Below are 17,238 nucleotides of genomic sequence, written 5' to 3' on the forward strand. Positions count from 1 at the left end.
TAAGCACCACTCTCATACCTTCTTCTACCACCTCTCCTGGGAGCACATTCCAGGCACCTACCACCCTCTGTGCAAAAGAAACATCTCCCTTAAACTTTCCCTCTTTCACCTTAAACTTCTGTCCTCCAGCATTTGACATTCCCTCCTTGGGTAACCGACTCTGCCTGTCTACCTTATCGATGCCTCTCAAGAGTTGTACAGCACTAAAGCAGGCCGTTGGCCACCTTGTCCATGCTGACCGATGTATTTAGTTGTACTAATCCCATGTGTCTGTAGCCTTCTACACCTTGGTGATTCAAGCGCTTGTCTAGATGCTGCTTAACTGTTGTGAGAGTCTCTGCCTCCACCACCCCCTCAGACAGTGCGTTCCAGAGTCCAACCCCCCCAACCCCCAGGTGAAAAATTCCTCCTCACATCCCCTTTAAACTTCCTCCCTCTCCCCTTACACCTGTACCCTCTTGCTCTAGACACCACCACCAAGGGAAAAAGATTCTTACCCTCTACTCTATTTCTCCCCCTCATAAATTTTGTATATGTCCATCCGGTCACCTCTCAGCCTCCTCCGCTCCAGGGAAAACAAACCCAGATGATCCAGTCTCTCCTTGCAACTGAAATGCTCCAATATCATTACCATTATTCCCCAATCCCTCCATCCCACCACTTTTCGCCCCCCTCCCCCACCGACCAAGCTAACAGCCCATTGAACACAGCCTGGATGAAGGCCATTCGGCCCATTGAGTCTACGTCAACACTCTCTTCTACTTTTCAATGATTTTTCTTTTCCTTGCTAACATTTTCTATTTTCCCTTCCAAACAGTTTTGCTCCTTTTCCCTAGCCAACAATATGTTACTATTTCTCACCAACTATTTCTCTTCCTGCCCAGTCATATCTGAGATCGTTGCTCCATCTGTCAACGTTTCCAGTGTAAAGAGTCAGCATTTCTGTCGTTGCAACTAGAGTCATAGAATCACACAGCACAGAAGCAGGCCCTTCAGCCCAACTGGTCCATGCCAACCAAGATCCAAGCTAACCCCATTTTTCCACATCTAGCCCATATCCTTCTAAACCTTTCCTATCCATGGACCTGTCCAAGTGTCTTTTAAGAGTTGTTATTGTACCTGCCTCAACCACTTCCTCTGGCAGCTTGTTCCATATACTGACCACCCTCTGTGTGAAAAAGTTGCCCCTCCAGTTCCTATTAAATCCCTCCCTCTCACCTTAAACCGATGCCCTCTAGTTCTTGATTCCCCAACCCTGGGAAAAAGACAGTGCGCATTCACTCTATCTATACCTCTCATGATTTTATACACCTCTATAAGATCACCTCTCAGTCTCCTACGTTCCAAGGAAAGAAGTCCTAACTTGTCCAACCTCTCCCGATAACTCTTGCAACATCCTTGTAAATCTTTTCTGCACAATTTCCAGTTTAATAACGTCTTTCCTATAGCAGGCTGACCAAAACTGGATGCAATATTCCAAGTGCGGCCTCACCAGCATCTCCTACAACTAGTAGGAATAGTTCTCACCTACAGTGCCCAACAGATGACAATCCCTGCCATCGTCACTGGGAAACATTGATTGCAGGAGAGAGGCTCGGAACTGGCTGTTGGACTTAAAGTCAAGTAAACACAGAAAGCAAGCATGCCAATTGACCACTTTTGAAACGTTCTCACTGTCTAACTTGGACTCAAGGCTGAAGAGGAGTCACATGAGTAGAATTAGGACCATGTGCTTGAAAAGATCAACTCACGGATTTACGTCAGCCAATTGGGACAGGCTGACCATTGCCCGAAAACATTAAAAGTCAGTACAATGTTCTGATGGACAATTCTGGGAAGTCAGAGATGTTGGTCTGAATGGATAAGAGAATTGAGAGACAGAATAGTTTAGGGAGTGAAGTGCAGAGTATTTAATTTAGCTGAAGCACAAACGGCAATGATCATAGATTCATGGAATCATAATTGTAAATAGCACCAAAGGAGGCCATTCAGTCCTTTCTGTCTGTGCCAGCTCTCTGTAACAGCAGTACACCTACGTCCAGTCCCCTGCCCTTTCAAGACTTCAAGGTGTTTTAGACAGATTGAACAAATGGGTGAAGACGTGGCAGATGTTGTGTAACATGGATAAATGTGAGGTTATCCATTCTGGTGGAAAAACAAAAAGGCAGCGTATTATTTAATTGGTGCTACTTTGGAAAGTGTTGATGTAAGAAAGAAACTCGGGTGTCTGCGTACTCCAGTCACTGAAAGCAAACACGCAGGTGCAGCAAGTAGCTAAGAAGGCAAATGGAGTCCTGATTTAAAGATCTTGACTCAAAACATAGAACATTACAGCACAGTGCAAGCCCTTCGGCCCACAATGTTGTGCCGACATTTTATCCTGCTCTAACCCTTCCCTCCCACATAGCCCTCCATTTCTCTATCATTCATGCGTCTATCTAAGAGTATCTTAAATGTCCCTAATGTATCTGCCCCCACCACCTCTGCCGGCAGTGCGTTCCATGCACCCACCACTCTACGTAAAAAACTTACCCCTGACATCCCCTTATACCTTCCTCCAATCACCTTAAAATTATGCCCCCTCATGTTAGCCACTTTCGCCCTGAGAAAAAGTCTCTGACTGTCCACTCGATCTATGCCTCTTATCATCTTGTACACCTCTATCAAGTCACCTCTCATCCTCCTTCTCTCCAAAGAGAAAAGCCCTAGCTTGCTCAACCTATCCTCATAAAACATGCTCTCCAATCCAGGCAGCATCCTGGTAAATCTCCTCTGCACCCTCTCTAAAGCTTCCACGTCCTTCCTATAATGAGGCGACCAGAACTGAACACAACACCCCAAGTGCGGTCTAACCAGAGTTCTATAGAGCTGCAACATCACCTCATGGCTCTTGAACTCAATACCCCGACTAATGAAGGCCAACACACCATACGCCTTCTTAACAACCCTATCGACCTGCGCAACAACCTTGAGGGATCTATGGACGTGGACCCCAAGATCCCTCTGCTCCTCCACACTGCTAAGAGTCCTGCCATTGACCTTGTATTCTGCCTTCAAATTCAATCTCCTGAAGTGTATCACTTCACATTTTTCCAGGTTGAACTCCGCTGTCCATTTCCCTCCACAGATGCTGCCTGACCTGTTGAGTTCCTCCAGCTTTTTGTGTGTTGCTGAATATAAGCAAGCATCTTCCCAGAAGGGTCTTGGCTGTGATTGGATCCACTATATTGTATCTGTCATCAAAAGCTGTGGAATAGGCTCCCCCAGTTTACCCTTAACTGGATCTTCTGCCAAGTGAATCATTTCTTATTTATAAAGCCCAGAATACCAATATTTATTTCAGCTTGCGAGAAAGAACTCATTGCAGCTTTGGAACATCCCAATGCACTTTATAGCCAGTAATATATACTGGAGATTACTTACCACTGCGGTGCAAGAATTGAAGCAACAAATTTGCATACAGCAAAGTTCAGAAAGTGCAATGAAGTAAAAAAGGACATGATCTTAAAACTGGAACCAAGCCGTTTAGAGAAGATATACAGATACTCTTCGTCACCCGAAGAGCAGTGGAAATTTGGACCTCTCTCTCTATCTCGCTCTGAAAGAGTGGAATCAGTTGACATTTTCAAACCCAAGCCAGAAAGATTGTTTTCAGATGAACATATCAAAGGGTAGCAAAGAGAATTACGTTACAGATCAGCTGTAATCTAATTTAAGTGAGAGGTGCAGGGGGAGGGGACGGGGGGGGGGGTAGAAATACTGAATAACCTCCTTCTCTTGCTGTTCAAATCTTTTCACTGCAATACCCAATCAGCATTATTTATTTGCCATATCTTAATGGCTGAGTCTGAGGTGATGGTTTGTAATTAATGTGCATAAAATGTACATCCAATCTGCAGGCAGTAGTACTAATAAAGGAAACGATTGACTGGCATTAGGACAACGGTAATTCATTAAACTTCATCCAAACACAAATCTATACATTGCCTCAGACTTGCAGTGAAAAATATCTTTTGATTAACGTAATGTATTCTGGGAATGATAAGGGTCTTAGAAAGAAGACAATCTTTTTCCAGAATTCATCAAGTGGAGTGTATTTAAGTCACCCATTTAAGGAAGGAAATCTTCTCGCCATCTTCTCGCAGCTACCATTGGGCAGGAGGTACAGAAGCCTGAAGTCCCACACCACCAGGTTCAGGAACAGCTACTTCCCTTCAACCATTCGGTTCTTGAACCAACCGCCACAACCCTAATCGCTACAGTTCAGCAACACTATGACCACTTTGATCACTTTGCACTAAAATGGTCTTTGTTCTTTTTGTTCTAATTGTGTTCTTGTAAAAATTGTGTATAATTTATGGTTAATTTATAGTTCTCTATGACGCTTATCTGATGCTCTGTGCCTGTGATGCTGCTGCAAGTAAGTTTTTCATTGCACCTGTGCACACATGGACTTGTGCATGTGGCAATCAACTCGATTTGACTTTGACTTTGAATAAACAGATGAACATTGGATTAAAGGTTTCTGGTGAAGCACACATGTATGAACCCCTGAACTATTTGTGGTTGTTAATAATCTCAAAAGCTCTTCTTCATTAATGATCTGTAATGTTTGAAACACACGACTATAATCAGGGAAAGAATAATTAGCAACATTGATATATTTAGCACATTACATAGTGCTCTTGAATCACGAGGTTTCAGAGAGACACCTTTCTCATACTTACACCGTCAACATCAAAATTACTTTTCCGCACCAAAACGACATTCCACATTCTTGCTTGTTTTCTAAGTTATGCTATTGTGTCAACCATTCTGCCCACACAGGGCAAAGTTCACACATCCACAACGAGAGGTTGGACAAACTTGGATTGTTTTCTCTGGGGCGGCGGATGCTTAGGGGAGACCTGATAGAGGTTTATGAAATTATGACAGGCATAGATAGACGGTCAGAATCTTTTTCCCAGGATAGAAATATCAAATACTAGAGGACATGCATTTACAGTGAGAAGGGCTAAGTTCAAAGGAGATGTGCAGGCGAGTTTTTTACACAGAGATGGGCTGGGTGCCTGGGACGGGCTGCCAGGGGTGGGGGTGGAGGCAGATACGATAGTGGTGTGTAAGAGGCTGTTAGACAGACACATGAATCTGCAGGGGATGGAGGGACGTGGATCACGTGCAGGCAGAAGAGATTTAGTTTAATTCGGCATCGTGTTCGGCACAGACATCATGGGCCGTAGGCGCTGTTCTATGTAATGTTCTATATAATGACATGCACTTCCCCTCACAGACACAGACACACGCACATGTACACATCCCACACTTACAGCAGGTGCATAAACTTCCACACAGAGCAAAACACACTCCTCATTCAAACACTGACATTCTTCCCTTCCTACACACACACACGTGCACACCCACATACAAATGCAAACACCCACCCTCATACCCGTTTGTGCCCACACACACACCCCGCACACAAACACACACAGCCACACACACAGCCACACCCAATCACACCTACACACACCCACACCCACCCACCCAGGCACACACATACACACTGCCACCCACACACCCACCCACACACACACACACCCACACACAACCACACACACACGCACACATGCACACACACACCCACACACACACAGACAGACACAGACATCCACACACACACCTACACACACAGACATCCACACACACAGACATACACTACACACATACACACACCCCCCACACACACCCGCACACACACACCCCACACACAACACCCCACACAGATACACACACACCCACACACACACACACACCACGGACACACACACAGACACCCCCCCCCCCCCACACACACACACACACACACCCACACACACCAGTTACAGGTAAACTCAACCCTTTCCCCGTCCCTCACCACTCCCGGAGAGCGGACACCAGAACACACGATGAACAGCCTTTCCCCGGGACCGCAGCCCGTGCACAGGGCAGCGTTTCACCGGGATCGGGTGTCAGGACAATAGCTCAGCTCAAGGGTTGATTTGACACGGACCTCAGCACGAACTGACGCCGATCGAATTACAAACATCGCACCGACCCGGAGCGAAGAGCAGGCTGCCAGCGCGCATCTCACCAGACGGGACAGAAGTTCAACAAATCACGGCGTTAACTTTCCCTCCGCACGGCGACCCCGCCGCCCGGAGCTGAGGGACCGTCCGGCTACAGACCCGCCGGGAGAAAGAGCAACGGAGCCCCAGGGCTCAGCCCGGGAGGGTGCCCGTGTTCCCGGCGCGTTTGCAATCCCTTCCCGGCCGTGGGCGAGGTCGGTCGCCGGCACTGGAAGCTGCAGCGACTGCAACCTCCAGTCGTTCGGAACCCCGGGGAGGGATGGTGCCGGCGCCGCTGAAACTTGGGCGAGTCCCGGGCGTGATCGGCGCCACCCTCCCGGGCTCGGTGCTGGTTTAGGATCGGTGGGGGGGGGGGGGGGGTTGCAGGCGGGGGTTTAAGCCACACCTCCCTGTGAGGGGCGGAGTAGCGGGGCTGGGGGTGTCTGTGGACAGGCAGCCGGCACTGGGCGGCTGCAGCCAGTCACCCACCATGCTGCCGTGGCGGAGGAGCAAGGCGGTGCTGGTAGAGGAGGAGCAGGAGAACCGGCGCAAGGCGAAGGCTTGGCCGCCCTACCGCTCGCTGCTGGCCTCGTTGGCCCGGGCTTGCCCCGGCTTCTGGCCCGACTGCCCTCTCCGGCGGCTGGGCGGCGTGTTCAGGTGCCGGCGGCGCAAGGTGCAGCTGAGCCGGGAGCAGCCGAGCCACAGCGTGCGGTACCTGGGCAACGTGGTCACCCTGCGCTCCCGGGGCGACGGCTGCACAGACGACGTGGTGGACAAGATCTGGAGCCGGAGCGAGCAGGGCACGGTCGGTGCCAGGATGCAGCTGAGCATCAGCCCCCATGGGATCCGCCTGTGCCCCGCCGACGGCCACTCGGGCCATCTCTACCTGCTGCGCCGGATCACCCACTGCGGAGCCGACGCCCAGCGCCCCAAGGTGTTCGCCTGGGTCTACCGGCATCAGCTGAGGAACAAGGCGGTGCTGCTCCGGTGCCACGCCGTGCGGCTCAGCAAGGCGGCCAAAGCCCGGGACATCGCCCTGCTCCTGCTGCGCACCTCCAGCTCGGCCTTCAACGACTTCAAGCGGCTCAAGAGGCTGGAGGACGCGCGGCACCGCCGGCAGCAGCGGCTGGGCTCCCTGGCGCTGCCCCTGGTGCCGCTTCGGCGGCTGCTCAACTCTGAGTGCCCGTACCGGGGCTGGCGGGGGCCGCCGGGGCTCGGAGTCATCGCCGAGGACGTGGCGGGCGAGCAGGAGGACGGCGAGGCCGACGTGGGCGGCATCTCCCGGAGGGTCGGTTCCTGCACCCTCGCCGACGAGGCGCCGTCCCCGGCCGCTTGCTCCAACGGGTCCTCGCCGGCTTCCAACTGAGCCGGGGGGAGGTGCTCCCCCCTCCAGCTCCCGCTCCCTCTCTTGTTTCCCACCCCCGTCCCCCTCCCACCTCCCCGTCTCCACCTCCCCTCACCTCCCCTGCTCCCTCCCCTATCTCCCCCTCCCCAATCCCCTCCCCATCTCCCCCTCCCCAATCCCCTCCCCATCTCCCCCTCCACCTCCCCTCACCTCCCCTCTCCACCTCCCCTACCCCCCTCCCCCTCCCCAATCCCCTCCCCATCTCCCCCTCCACCTCCCCTCACCTCCCCTCTCCACCTCCCCTACCCCCCTTCCCACCTCCCCCTCCCCAATCCCCTCCCCATCTCCCCCTCCACCTCCCCTCACCTCCCCTCTCCACCTCCCCTACCCCCCTCCCCTATCTCCCCCTCCCCACCTCCCCCTCCCCAATCCCCTCCCCATCTCCCCCTCCACCTCCCCTCACCTCCCCTCTCCACCTCCCCTACCCCCCTCCCCTATCTCCCCCTCCCCACCTCCCCCTCCCCAATCCTCTCCCCATCTCCCCCTCCTCTTCTCCACCTCCCCTCACCTCCCCTCCACCTCCCCTACCCCCCTATCTCCCCCTCCCCTATCTCCCCCTCCCCAATCTCCCCCTCCCCAATCTCCCCCTCCCCATCTCCCCCTCCACCTCCCCCTCCTCACCTCCCCTCCACCTCCCCCTCTCCACCTCCCCCTCACCTCCACCTCCCCTATCCCCCCTCCCTACCTCCCCCTCTCCACCTACCCTATCGCCCCTCCCCATCTCCCCTCCACCTCCCCTATCTCCCCTCCTCTATCTCCCCCCACCACCTTCTCCAGCCCATCTCCCCCTCCCACTTCACTGCCCCCTCCCCTCCCTCCCCACCCTCCTCTTCACTACCCTCTTCACCCCCTCCACTCCCACCCCAACCTCCTCTCCACCTCCTCCAACCCTCCCTCTCCATCCCCCTCGCCCTCCAATCCCACCCAGATTCCTCCCCCCGCCCTCTCTCTATCCCCGCTCCCCATTTAAACCCCTCCGTTCCTGGCTCCGACTCCTTGGGGCAATCCGACCCGGGCTGAACGGGGTGACCACGGACAGAGTCAGCAAACTGCCGGTGGCCGGTGGCGCGTTCCAAACGAACCGACAGAGCCCGGCCGATCAGAGCAACGCCGCTGAATCCGGGGGGTACCGACCGCGGGCAGAGGCAGGGTCGCTGCTAACAATCGGCGCGGTGGTAGAGCATCAAGGAACCAAGAGTGGCCAATGCATATCTCTAGCTATCATTCCACTGAGGTTTTTATCCGATTACATTCCAATGTGGATATATTTGGGAGTATGGGCTGTTACAATTCAAACGGGTTAATTCTTGGAGTAAATGAATGGGTTCTTGACTGGTTACTGGACACGGAGCTGCCGCTTGGACTAATTCACTCGTCCGAAGGATGAAATTGCCACGCATTCTTATCTGACAGACGAGGGTCAGCGGGAGATGGAGCTGGTCGCTGGCTGCAGTGTGTGGAGACACAGGAGACTTCAGCTGCCAGAATTGGGGGCAACTTACAAAAAAGCTGGAGGAACTCAGCGGGTCGGGTAGCGTCTGTGGAGGGAGGTGGACACAGTCAACGTTTCGGGTCGGGACCCATTTCCCTCCACAGACGCTGCCTGACTCGTTGGGTTCTTCTACTTTATTTGTGTGTTGCGCTTTCTGGAGTGTGCCGGGCTTTACGCAGGTCTTGCAGTCCCGAGGAAGGGTCTGGACCCGAAATGTCGACTGTCCCCCCACAGACGCTGCCCGACCAGCTGAGTCCTCCAGCAGTTTGTGAGTTGCTCCAGAGTCCAGCGTCTACAGCCTCCCGTGTCTCCTTTACGCAGTTATTGTCATATCAATATTTTTACAGGCTGATTTATATGTAAAAGCTCGTTTGTGGGGATTTTTCCCTTGGGTGTAAAGGTACCGCCAGGAGAAAGGCGGATGCATGGCACTCGCTCCGGGCGTTTGCAAGCGACCTGCCTGTGGCTATGACCGCGACTGTGTCCCCATCCTGTTCACGCCCAGAGTCAAACGCGACCCGCATCTCTTCTGGTCTACGAACTACAAGTCTCGTTCTTTCTTACACTTAGACTAAGTCCGTGTACTTGTGCTGGGAAATGTAGTATATTCCTCTGCCGTAGCTCTGTGTTCTGATTTACACTGCTGGCTCCAAGTGTCACTTGGAGGTTCACCCACACCGCCTACACGGCGCACTCGGTTCCTTGCACTAGTCTCGCCCCCAAACATGTTTAAGTATTTGTTGGATATATAATACTCCTTAAACTTTGCATGTCATCACACAACAAGACGTAGAGGCACCTGACCCTTGTGCGCAGCGCACGTTAAAAGGGAGTTTTCCTTTCAGAGCGTTAAGGAATTGTCTAGCAGGAGTGTTTTAACTCTCATGGCAGATATGTGTAAATATACAAGACTATTGAACTGAAATGCATTATAAATAAAATTGTTAATTGTTGGCTAACCTTTGTAAATGTCCTGTCAGACTATTAATTAATGGGTATTACATGCACAGTCGGTCTCTCCAGCTCAGTCACCAGCGAGCCAGCAAGGTGCGTCTGTGTAAACTTGGCATTGCCAATTCGTGAAGACGGTGGTGTGAACCCTGTCTCTCTCTCTCACCACCAGTGCTGGCCGTTCGGATGTTATTGGTAGTTGGTACTCGTTTATTATTGTCACATGTACCAAGATACGGTGAAAAACTTCATGTTGTCTGCAAACCATACAGATCATTTCATCACATCAGTACCTCGAGGGAGTACAAGGGAAAAGATATACAGATATATATTTATTAGTCACATGTACATGGAAACACACAGTGAAATGCGTCTTTTTGCGTTACTGAGAATGTGCTGGGGGCAGCCCTCAAGTGTCACCACTCTTCCAGCGCCAACATAGCATGCCCACAGCTCCTAACCCCTGCCTCTTTGGAATGTGGGAGGAAACGGGAGCACCTAGAGGAAACCCACGCAGACACGGAAGAACGTACAAACAATAACAGAATGCAGAATAAAGTGTTAAAGTTACAGAGAAAGTGCAGGCAGACAATAAGATGCAAGGACATAACAAGGTAGATTGTGAGGTCAAGAGTCCATCTTATTGTACTAGGGAACCATTCACTAGTCTTATAACAGCGGGATAGAAGCTGTCCTTGATCCTGGTGGTACGTGCTTTCAGGCTTTTGTACCTTCTGCCCGATGGGAGGGGGGGAGAAGAGAGAATGTTCGGGGTGGGTGGGGTCTTTGATTATATTGGCTGCAAGAAGTGTAGAGTCCATGGAGGGGAGGCTGGTTTCCATGATGCGCTGATCTGTGTCCACAACTCTCTGCAGTTTCTTGCAGTCCTGGGCAGAGCAGTTGCCGTACCAAGCCGTTATCACAACATTATTCTGGTTTTGGTCAGAAGTCCTTTCTGACATCAATTTGGATCTATTTAATGTAAAATGAAAACAAAAACTGCAGATGTTGGAAATCTGAAATAAAAACAGAAAACACTGGGAACGCTCGGCAGGTCAGGGAGCATCTGTGGAGAGAGAAGCAGTCAATGTTTCAGGTGGAAGGCTCTTCATCAGAGCTGAGAAAGAGAGGATGCAAAAGAGAGGGAGAGGAGAGAACGAGGGAGAGAGAAATAGTGGGAGAGAGAGAAAGAGAGAGAGAGAGAGAACAAAAGATGACAGGTCTTTTACCTGAAACGTTGACCGTTCCTCTCTCCACAGATGCTGCCTGACCGGCTGAGTTTTTCCACATTTTCTGCATTTATATATTTCTTGGGAGGGCAGGAGGAAAGGCATTGAGCAAAAGTGATACAAATATTAAAACTGGCTATTGAGTTTCACTCTCCATTGAATGGTAACAGAAGAAACACAGGAACTCAGAGAACAGGAGCAGGAGGGGGCCAATCAGCCCTTCGACCCCTCCCTACTATTCACTGCTATGTCCCCGCACTCTCCAGCTGCTTGGCTCATAGTGAGTGCTCCGCCAGTGGTTATCTCATGAACAAGTTGCACATTGAAAATGAGCAGATTCATTCGCAACTTGTGAAGGGATTTATCGCATCCACTGGCCATTGTTCAAACGCTCTTTGGAGCAAGGTTGGAATTCTGCGCAGGTTACCACTGGGATGTCCCACCTGGAGAGAGGGGTCCCGTCATCGTTGGTCTGGGATGTTGCAGCTCATTCTGCTCCCTCCCTATCCACCAGATGCCTTGTTGGAACAACAGGACTGACTCATGGAGACACAAGAGACTGCAGATGCTAGGATCTAAGGCCAAAGAACAAACTGCTGGAAGAACTGTAAGGGTCAGGCAGCATCTGTGGAGGACTGTCTCACTGTCATCCCAGAAAGGCTGCCTTCGCCTGCACACAACTGATATTCAGGGTTCTGATGTAGGGGAGGACCTGGGATCTCAGTTGCACCTCACCAGGAGAGTGCGGGCGTTAAATTATCTGATTATCTCACTCAACATTGACATGTCTATCATAGAGTTCTACAGCACAGAAACAGGCCCTTCAGCCCAAATTATCCATGCTAACCAAGGTGCCTATTTGAGTTAGATATCAGTGAATTTTGTATCTGGCATGTAGTATAGAACAAATGGAGACAACAAGTGCACTGGGTTCTTCTGCTAAACCATTGAGTCCTCACAGTGAGTGATCCATCAGAGAAGTGTTGGTATCTAATCTCATGTAGAATCACTGCCCTGGCAACCTGCCATTGCTTGAAGTTGGGTTACTATAGAACAATACAGCACAGGAACAGGCCCTTCGGCCCACAATGTTGTGCTGAATTAATTAAGCTAATGACACCTAATCCCTTCTGCCTGCACAAGGTCCATCTCCCTCCATTCTCTGCACATTCATGTGCCTATCTAACAGCCTCTTAAACACCACTATCATATCTGCCTCCACCCCCACCCCTGGCAGCCCATTCCAGGCACCCACCACTCTCTGTGTAAAAAACATGCCCCGCACATCTCCTTTGAACTTTCCCCCTCTCACCTTCAATGCATGCCCCCTGGTATTAGACATTTTGACCCTGGAAAAAGATACCAGCTGTCCCTCCACGTCTCTCATAATCTTATAAACTTCTCTCAGGTCTCCCTTCAGCTTCTGCCACTCCAGAGAAAACAACCCAAGTTTGTCCAACCTCTCCTTGTAGCACATATCATGTTATTGGTTTGGGACCTCTGTAATCAGTCTGAGGGCATTTTCTGCGACAACCTGTGGCCGGCAGAGTTTACCCAGGGAGAGCCATTTCAGTGCTGGCCATGGTGTGAGGAGGTAGTGAATGTGGGGAGGGGAGTGTGTGTGGTGATAGATACACAACAGGACACTGGTCATAAATGGGAAGTTCAACCAGAAGCCTCTCTCCAATGGCTGCCTACTGATTCCAGTGGATAGGCCAAGGACATTGAAGGAGAATTCAGCAGGCTTCACTTGGAGTATTGTGTTCAGTTCTGGTCACCCTGTTATAGGAAAGATGCCATTAAGCTGGAAAGTGTGCACAAAAGATTTACCAAGATGTTGCCAGGACTCGAGGGACTGAGTTATAGAGAGAGGTTGAGCAGGTTGGGACTTTATTCCTTTGAACGTAGGAAAATGAGGGGTGATCTTATAGAGGTGTATAAAATCATGAGGCACGCAGTCTTTTTCCCAGGGCTGGGGAATCAAGAACTAGAGGGCATAGGTTTAAGGTGAGAGGGGAGAGATTTAATAGGAACCTGAGGGGTAACCTCTTCACCCAGAAGGTGGTCTTTATGTGGAATGAGCTGCCAGAGGAAGCAACTGAGCTGGGTACAATAACAATATTTAAAAGACATTTGGACAGGTGTGTGGATGGGAAAGGGTTAGAGGGATACGGATTGAATGCAGGCAAATGCGACCAGCTTAGATGGGCATCTTGGTTGACATGGACGAGTTGGGCCGAAGGGTCTGTTTCTGTGGTATATGACTTATGACTAGAGGAATGAACTCAAGAGGAATAGATATCCTGCCTCAAAGCCATCACAGGGAGGCTGGATTCACAACACCAGCACAACCCTTGTTGGGGTGTTGTAGACGAGACTCCCAGTGTGGAGTGACAATGCTTTCTGCTGGGAAACCTCACTCTTGGCCAGGGATCTGATTTACACATGGCACTGATTTCATGAGGACTCACTTGTAGTGAGGGGCACACTGTACCAGTAGAGGGAATTTAGGTTTCTAATTCACCGTCCTGCCACCGAGGCTTTGCATTGGTAAAATCACCCTTTATAATTTGCAAACTGTCTACCACTGTACAGCACATCCGATAAACAGAGTGTAGAACTCCCTGCACAATGAAGTGAAGCCATTTCATGTTCAAAATTACTGAATTCATAAAGCTTTCAAAATTCTGATGAATACATTCAATTTCCAAAACAAATTGCTGGAGGAACTCAATGGGTCAGGCAGCATCTGTGGAGGGAAACAGACAGTCAGTGTTTCAGGTCAAGACCCTTCATCAGGACTGAAAGATAGAGGGGAGATAGCTGATATAAATAGGTGAGGGGATGGGGTGGCAAATGGTAAGTGGATCCAATTTCTAAACCAATTGTCAATGATGGTAGTATTTGGACTACTGAAGAAGCAGGTCTAAAGTATGCCTCCTGTCAGAAACCAGTTCATTGTGAATTAATCGGACCTCAAACAATTCCTGAATGATGATGTTCAAAGGGCAGTAATTGGTTGTGCTGAGCCGGGAGAAGCCTCCACCTGTACACTGGAGGTGGCGGTGAATTTCATCAGCAGATTCTGCCTTTGCAGAGAGGTTGCTCCCGAGATATGGAAAGAAATCGCTACGTTCCAGGACCTGTTGCTGGACTTTATGGAGTGGTTGAGGTGGGGTTATGAATTGGGGACAGGTTGGTAAGGTGTTTTGATTGTGGACACTAAGTATAAACCCCATCCTCTCATGCACTTGAGTGAGCCAGTCAGAGATGACTAGGAGTGCAACCTGAAAGAGCTACAACACAAGTGTCATAGAGTCATAGATAGATACAGCACAGAAACAGGCCCTTCAGCCCACCAAATCCTCACCGACCATCATAAGACCATAAGACATAGGAGCAGAATTAGGCCATTTGGCCCATCAAGTCTGCTCTGCCATTTGATCATGGCTGATTTACTTTTCCCTCTCAACCCCATTCTCCTGCCTTCTCCCCGTAACCTTTGACGCCCTCACTAATCAAGAACCTATCAACCTCCACTCTAAATATACCCAATGACTTAGCCTCCACAGCCATCTGCGGCAATTAATTCCACAGATTCACCACCCTCTGGGGCTAAAAAACTTTCTCCGTATCTCTTTTCTTGAGGGACATCCTTTCATTCTGGGGTTGTGCCTTCTGGTCCTAGACTCTGCCACTACTGGAAACATCTTCTCCGCGTCCACTCTATCCAGGCCTTTCAGTATTCTGTAGGTTTCAATGAGATCCCCCCCTCATCCTTCTAAACTCCATCGAGTACAGGCCCAGAGATGTCAAACACTCCTCATGCATTAACCCTTTCATTCCTGGGATCATTCTTGTGAACTTCCACTGGACCCTCTCCAATGCCAGCACATCCTTCCTTAGATATGGGGCCCAAAACTGCTCACAATACTCCAAATGCAGTCTGACCAATGCCTTATAAAGCCTCAGCATTACATCCTTGCTTTTATATTCTGCATCAACCACCCATTTACACTAATCCTAGATTAATCCCATTTTGTTCTCCCCACATTCTCATCAACCCACCCCACCCTTTTACCAATCACCCATACATCAGGGGCAATTAACCTACTGACCTGCACGTCTTTGGGATGTGGCAGGAAACTAGAGCACCTGGGGGAAACCCACCTGCTAACAGGGAGAACCTGCAAACTCCACAGAGTCAACACCCAAGGTTAAGATCAAATCTGGGTCTCAGGTGGTGTGAGGCAGCTGCTCTACCACTGTTATCTGCTTATTAAAGCTCGATGACTGAAGTTGGGGTGCGCTTGGTTCTAGAGTGGAGGGAATGCAGGATGAACAACTTCCCATACACCCTGCAGAGTAGCTCCACTCAAGTGGGGAAGAGTGTTGGAGCCTTGCCTGAACCCAGCCTGCTGTGGGATTGGTTAGAATCACCACGTGCATGTGGCAGATATAGAATGGAGATAAAGTTCTGAGGGCAGCTAAGGTTCTGAAGGATTTGTCACTGTCCTTCTGGACTGATGGAGTCAAAGGATTTCCTTTGATCAGATTAGGCTACATACAGCGTCTGACGCTTCCCCCTGCATTTTTGTGATGTTCCATATTTTCTTATGACATAGAAGGCCATTCAGCCCATTGAAGTGATACTGGGCCCCTGAACAATCCCATTCCCCCACCAATTTCCCATGCAACCTTTTCTCCCCACATTCCCATCAGTTGACACATGGTCAAAATAATGTGCACAGTGCCTCTGAATTGATGATGCCCACACTATGACTCAGGGAGTGACTCTTTGGCCACTGGAAGGAGTCAGTTGGGGAGAAGCAGGTGATGCCGTTCCCTTTGGCTAACAGCAGGGAGACCTCTGTAGTTACTGCATTCAGATTTGTCTCCATTCTGGAAGGTGACCACAACCCAGTAGCTCCATCACCACCACTACTGGTTCTGTAGAGTTACACAGCAAGGAAACAGGCCCTTCGTCCCAGTTGGTCCAAGATGCCTATGTAAACTAATCGCATTGGCCTGCGTCTGGCCCATATCCCTCTAAACCTTCCCTGTCCACACATCTGTCTCAACGTTTTTTAAACCGTTGTGATCGTACCCACCTCTATCAAGATTTTGCAGGAACAGTGTTGGTGCTACCTCACAAGTGGCATGTTTTAGGTTACTGATGTCTCTGAAGCATACAGGAGAGCAGGGATCACTGCTGCCAGGTAGACCCTGGGCTTTGTGCTGGGTTTGAGGTTTTGATCTTTGAACATCCTTTTTCCTTGGTCAGTGGGAGACTAAACTGGAACACTGGAGCGCTCTTGAGTTTCATCATCAACATCTGCCTTTGCCGAGAAGTGGATCTCAGGATGTGGAAAGTGACCAATGTTTCCCTGGATCTTGATCATTAGAAAGCAACGTTATGCGGCAGGGCAGATTGCTAGAGGATGTTTAGCTCCCAGTTATGTGTAAGGCCTATTCTTGTATACTTTAGGGAAGGTATTGATGGTACCTTGGAATGAGAGTGCACATACACAAATGTTGTCTGCATAGTGTTGTTTGATGACTGAGGCTGGAGTGCTCTTGGTTCTGGTGATGAAGGTTTGACCAGTTTGTCCTACAGATTAGCTCAACTCTACTGGGGAATTGGTTGGAGGTTATTCCCAGACAGATAAATGGGTAATGGATTTAATCCATGCACAAAGAACACACTAGTTGACTGAAACAAATAGGGAAAGGTTTGGGAATCACATTTCATCAATTCCTCATTGACTAGAATGGGTTTAAACTGCAGTTAGTTGTTCCAGTTTGTTGCACCTTATTTTACTCATGATAGGAGGGTATGACTAAGGGTCAGGCAGGTGTGGGATCCAGGATGTAGTGATGAAGGAGCCTCAACCCTTGAATTTATCCAATAGGAATGAGACTCCTGAAGCCTCTGGATGAGGGCAAGGAAAGCATGAACAACTTCACCACAGCATCGTGGGTTGGGGTGGGCAAGAAGCAATGTGGCAGTAGTCGGGACAATGAAGCAGTGTGTGTGAATGTTGGAGGCTGTGCCTG

At 50.0% G+C, this 17,238-nt stretch overlaps 1 protein-coding gene across 1 annotated transcript; it reads left to right on the forward strand.

Moving 5' to 3' along the window:
• The first annotated feature begins 6,590 nt into the window (after nucleotides 1–6,590).
• Nucleotides 6,591–7,470, forward strand: fam43b (family with sequence similarity 43 member B). Its single transcript, XM_052039012.1, has one exon. It carries the CDS (start codon nucleotides 6,595–6,597, stop codon nucleotides 7,468–7,470), a length of 876 nt encoding a protein of 291 aa, XP_051894972.1. The 5' UTR covers nucleotides 6,591–6,594.
• The last annotated feature ends 9,768 nt before the right edge of the window (nucleotides 7,471–17,238 follow it).

Source organism: Pristis pectinata, chromosome 26 (assembly GCF_009764475.1).
Source record: "Pristis pectinata isolate sPriPec2 chromosome 26, sPriPec2.1.pri, whole genome shotgun sequence".
NCBI lineage: Eukaryota > Metazoa > Chordata > Chondrichthyes > Rhinopristiformes > Pristidae > Pristis > Pristis pectinata.

Excerpts from the sequence above, each read along its gene's own strand:
- fam43b (XM_052039012.1), top strand. The coding sequence starts at position 6,595 with ATGCTGCCGTGGCGGAGGAGCAAGGCGGTGCTGGTAGAGGAGGAGCAG.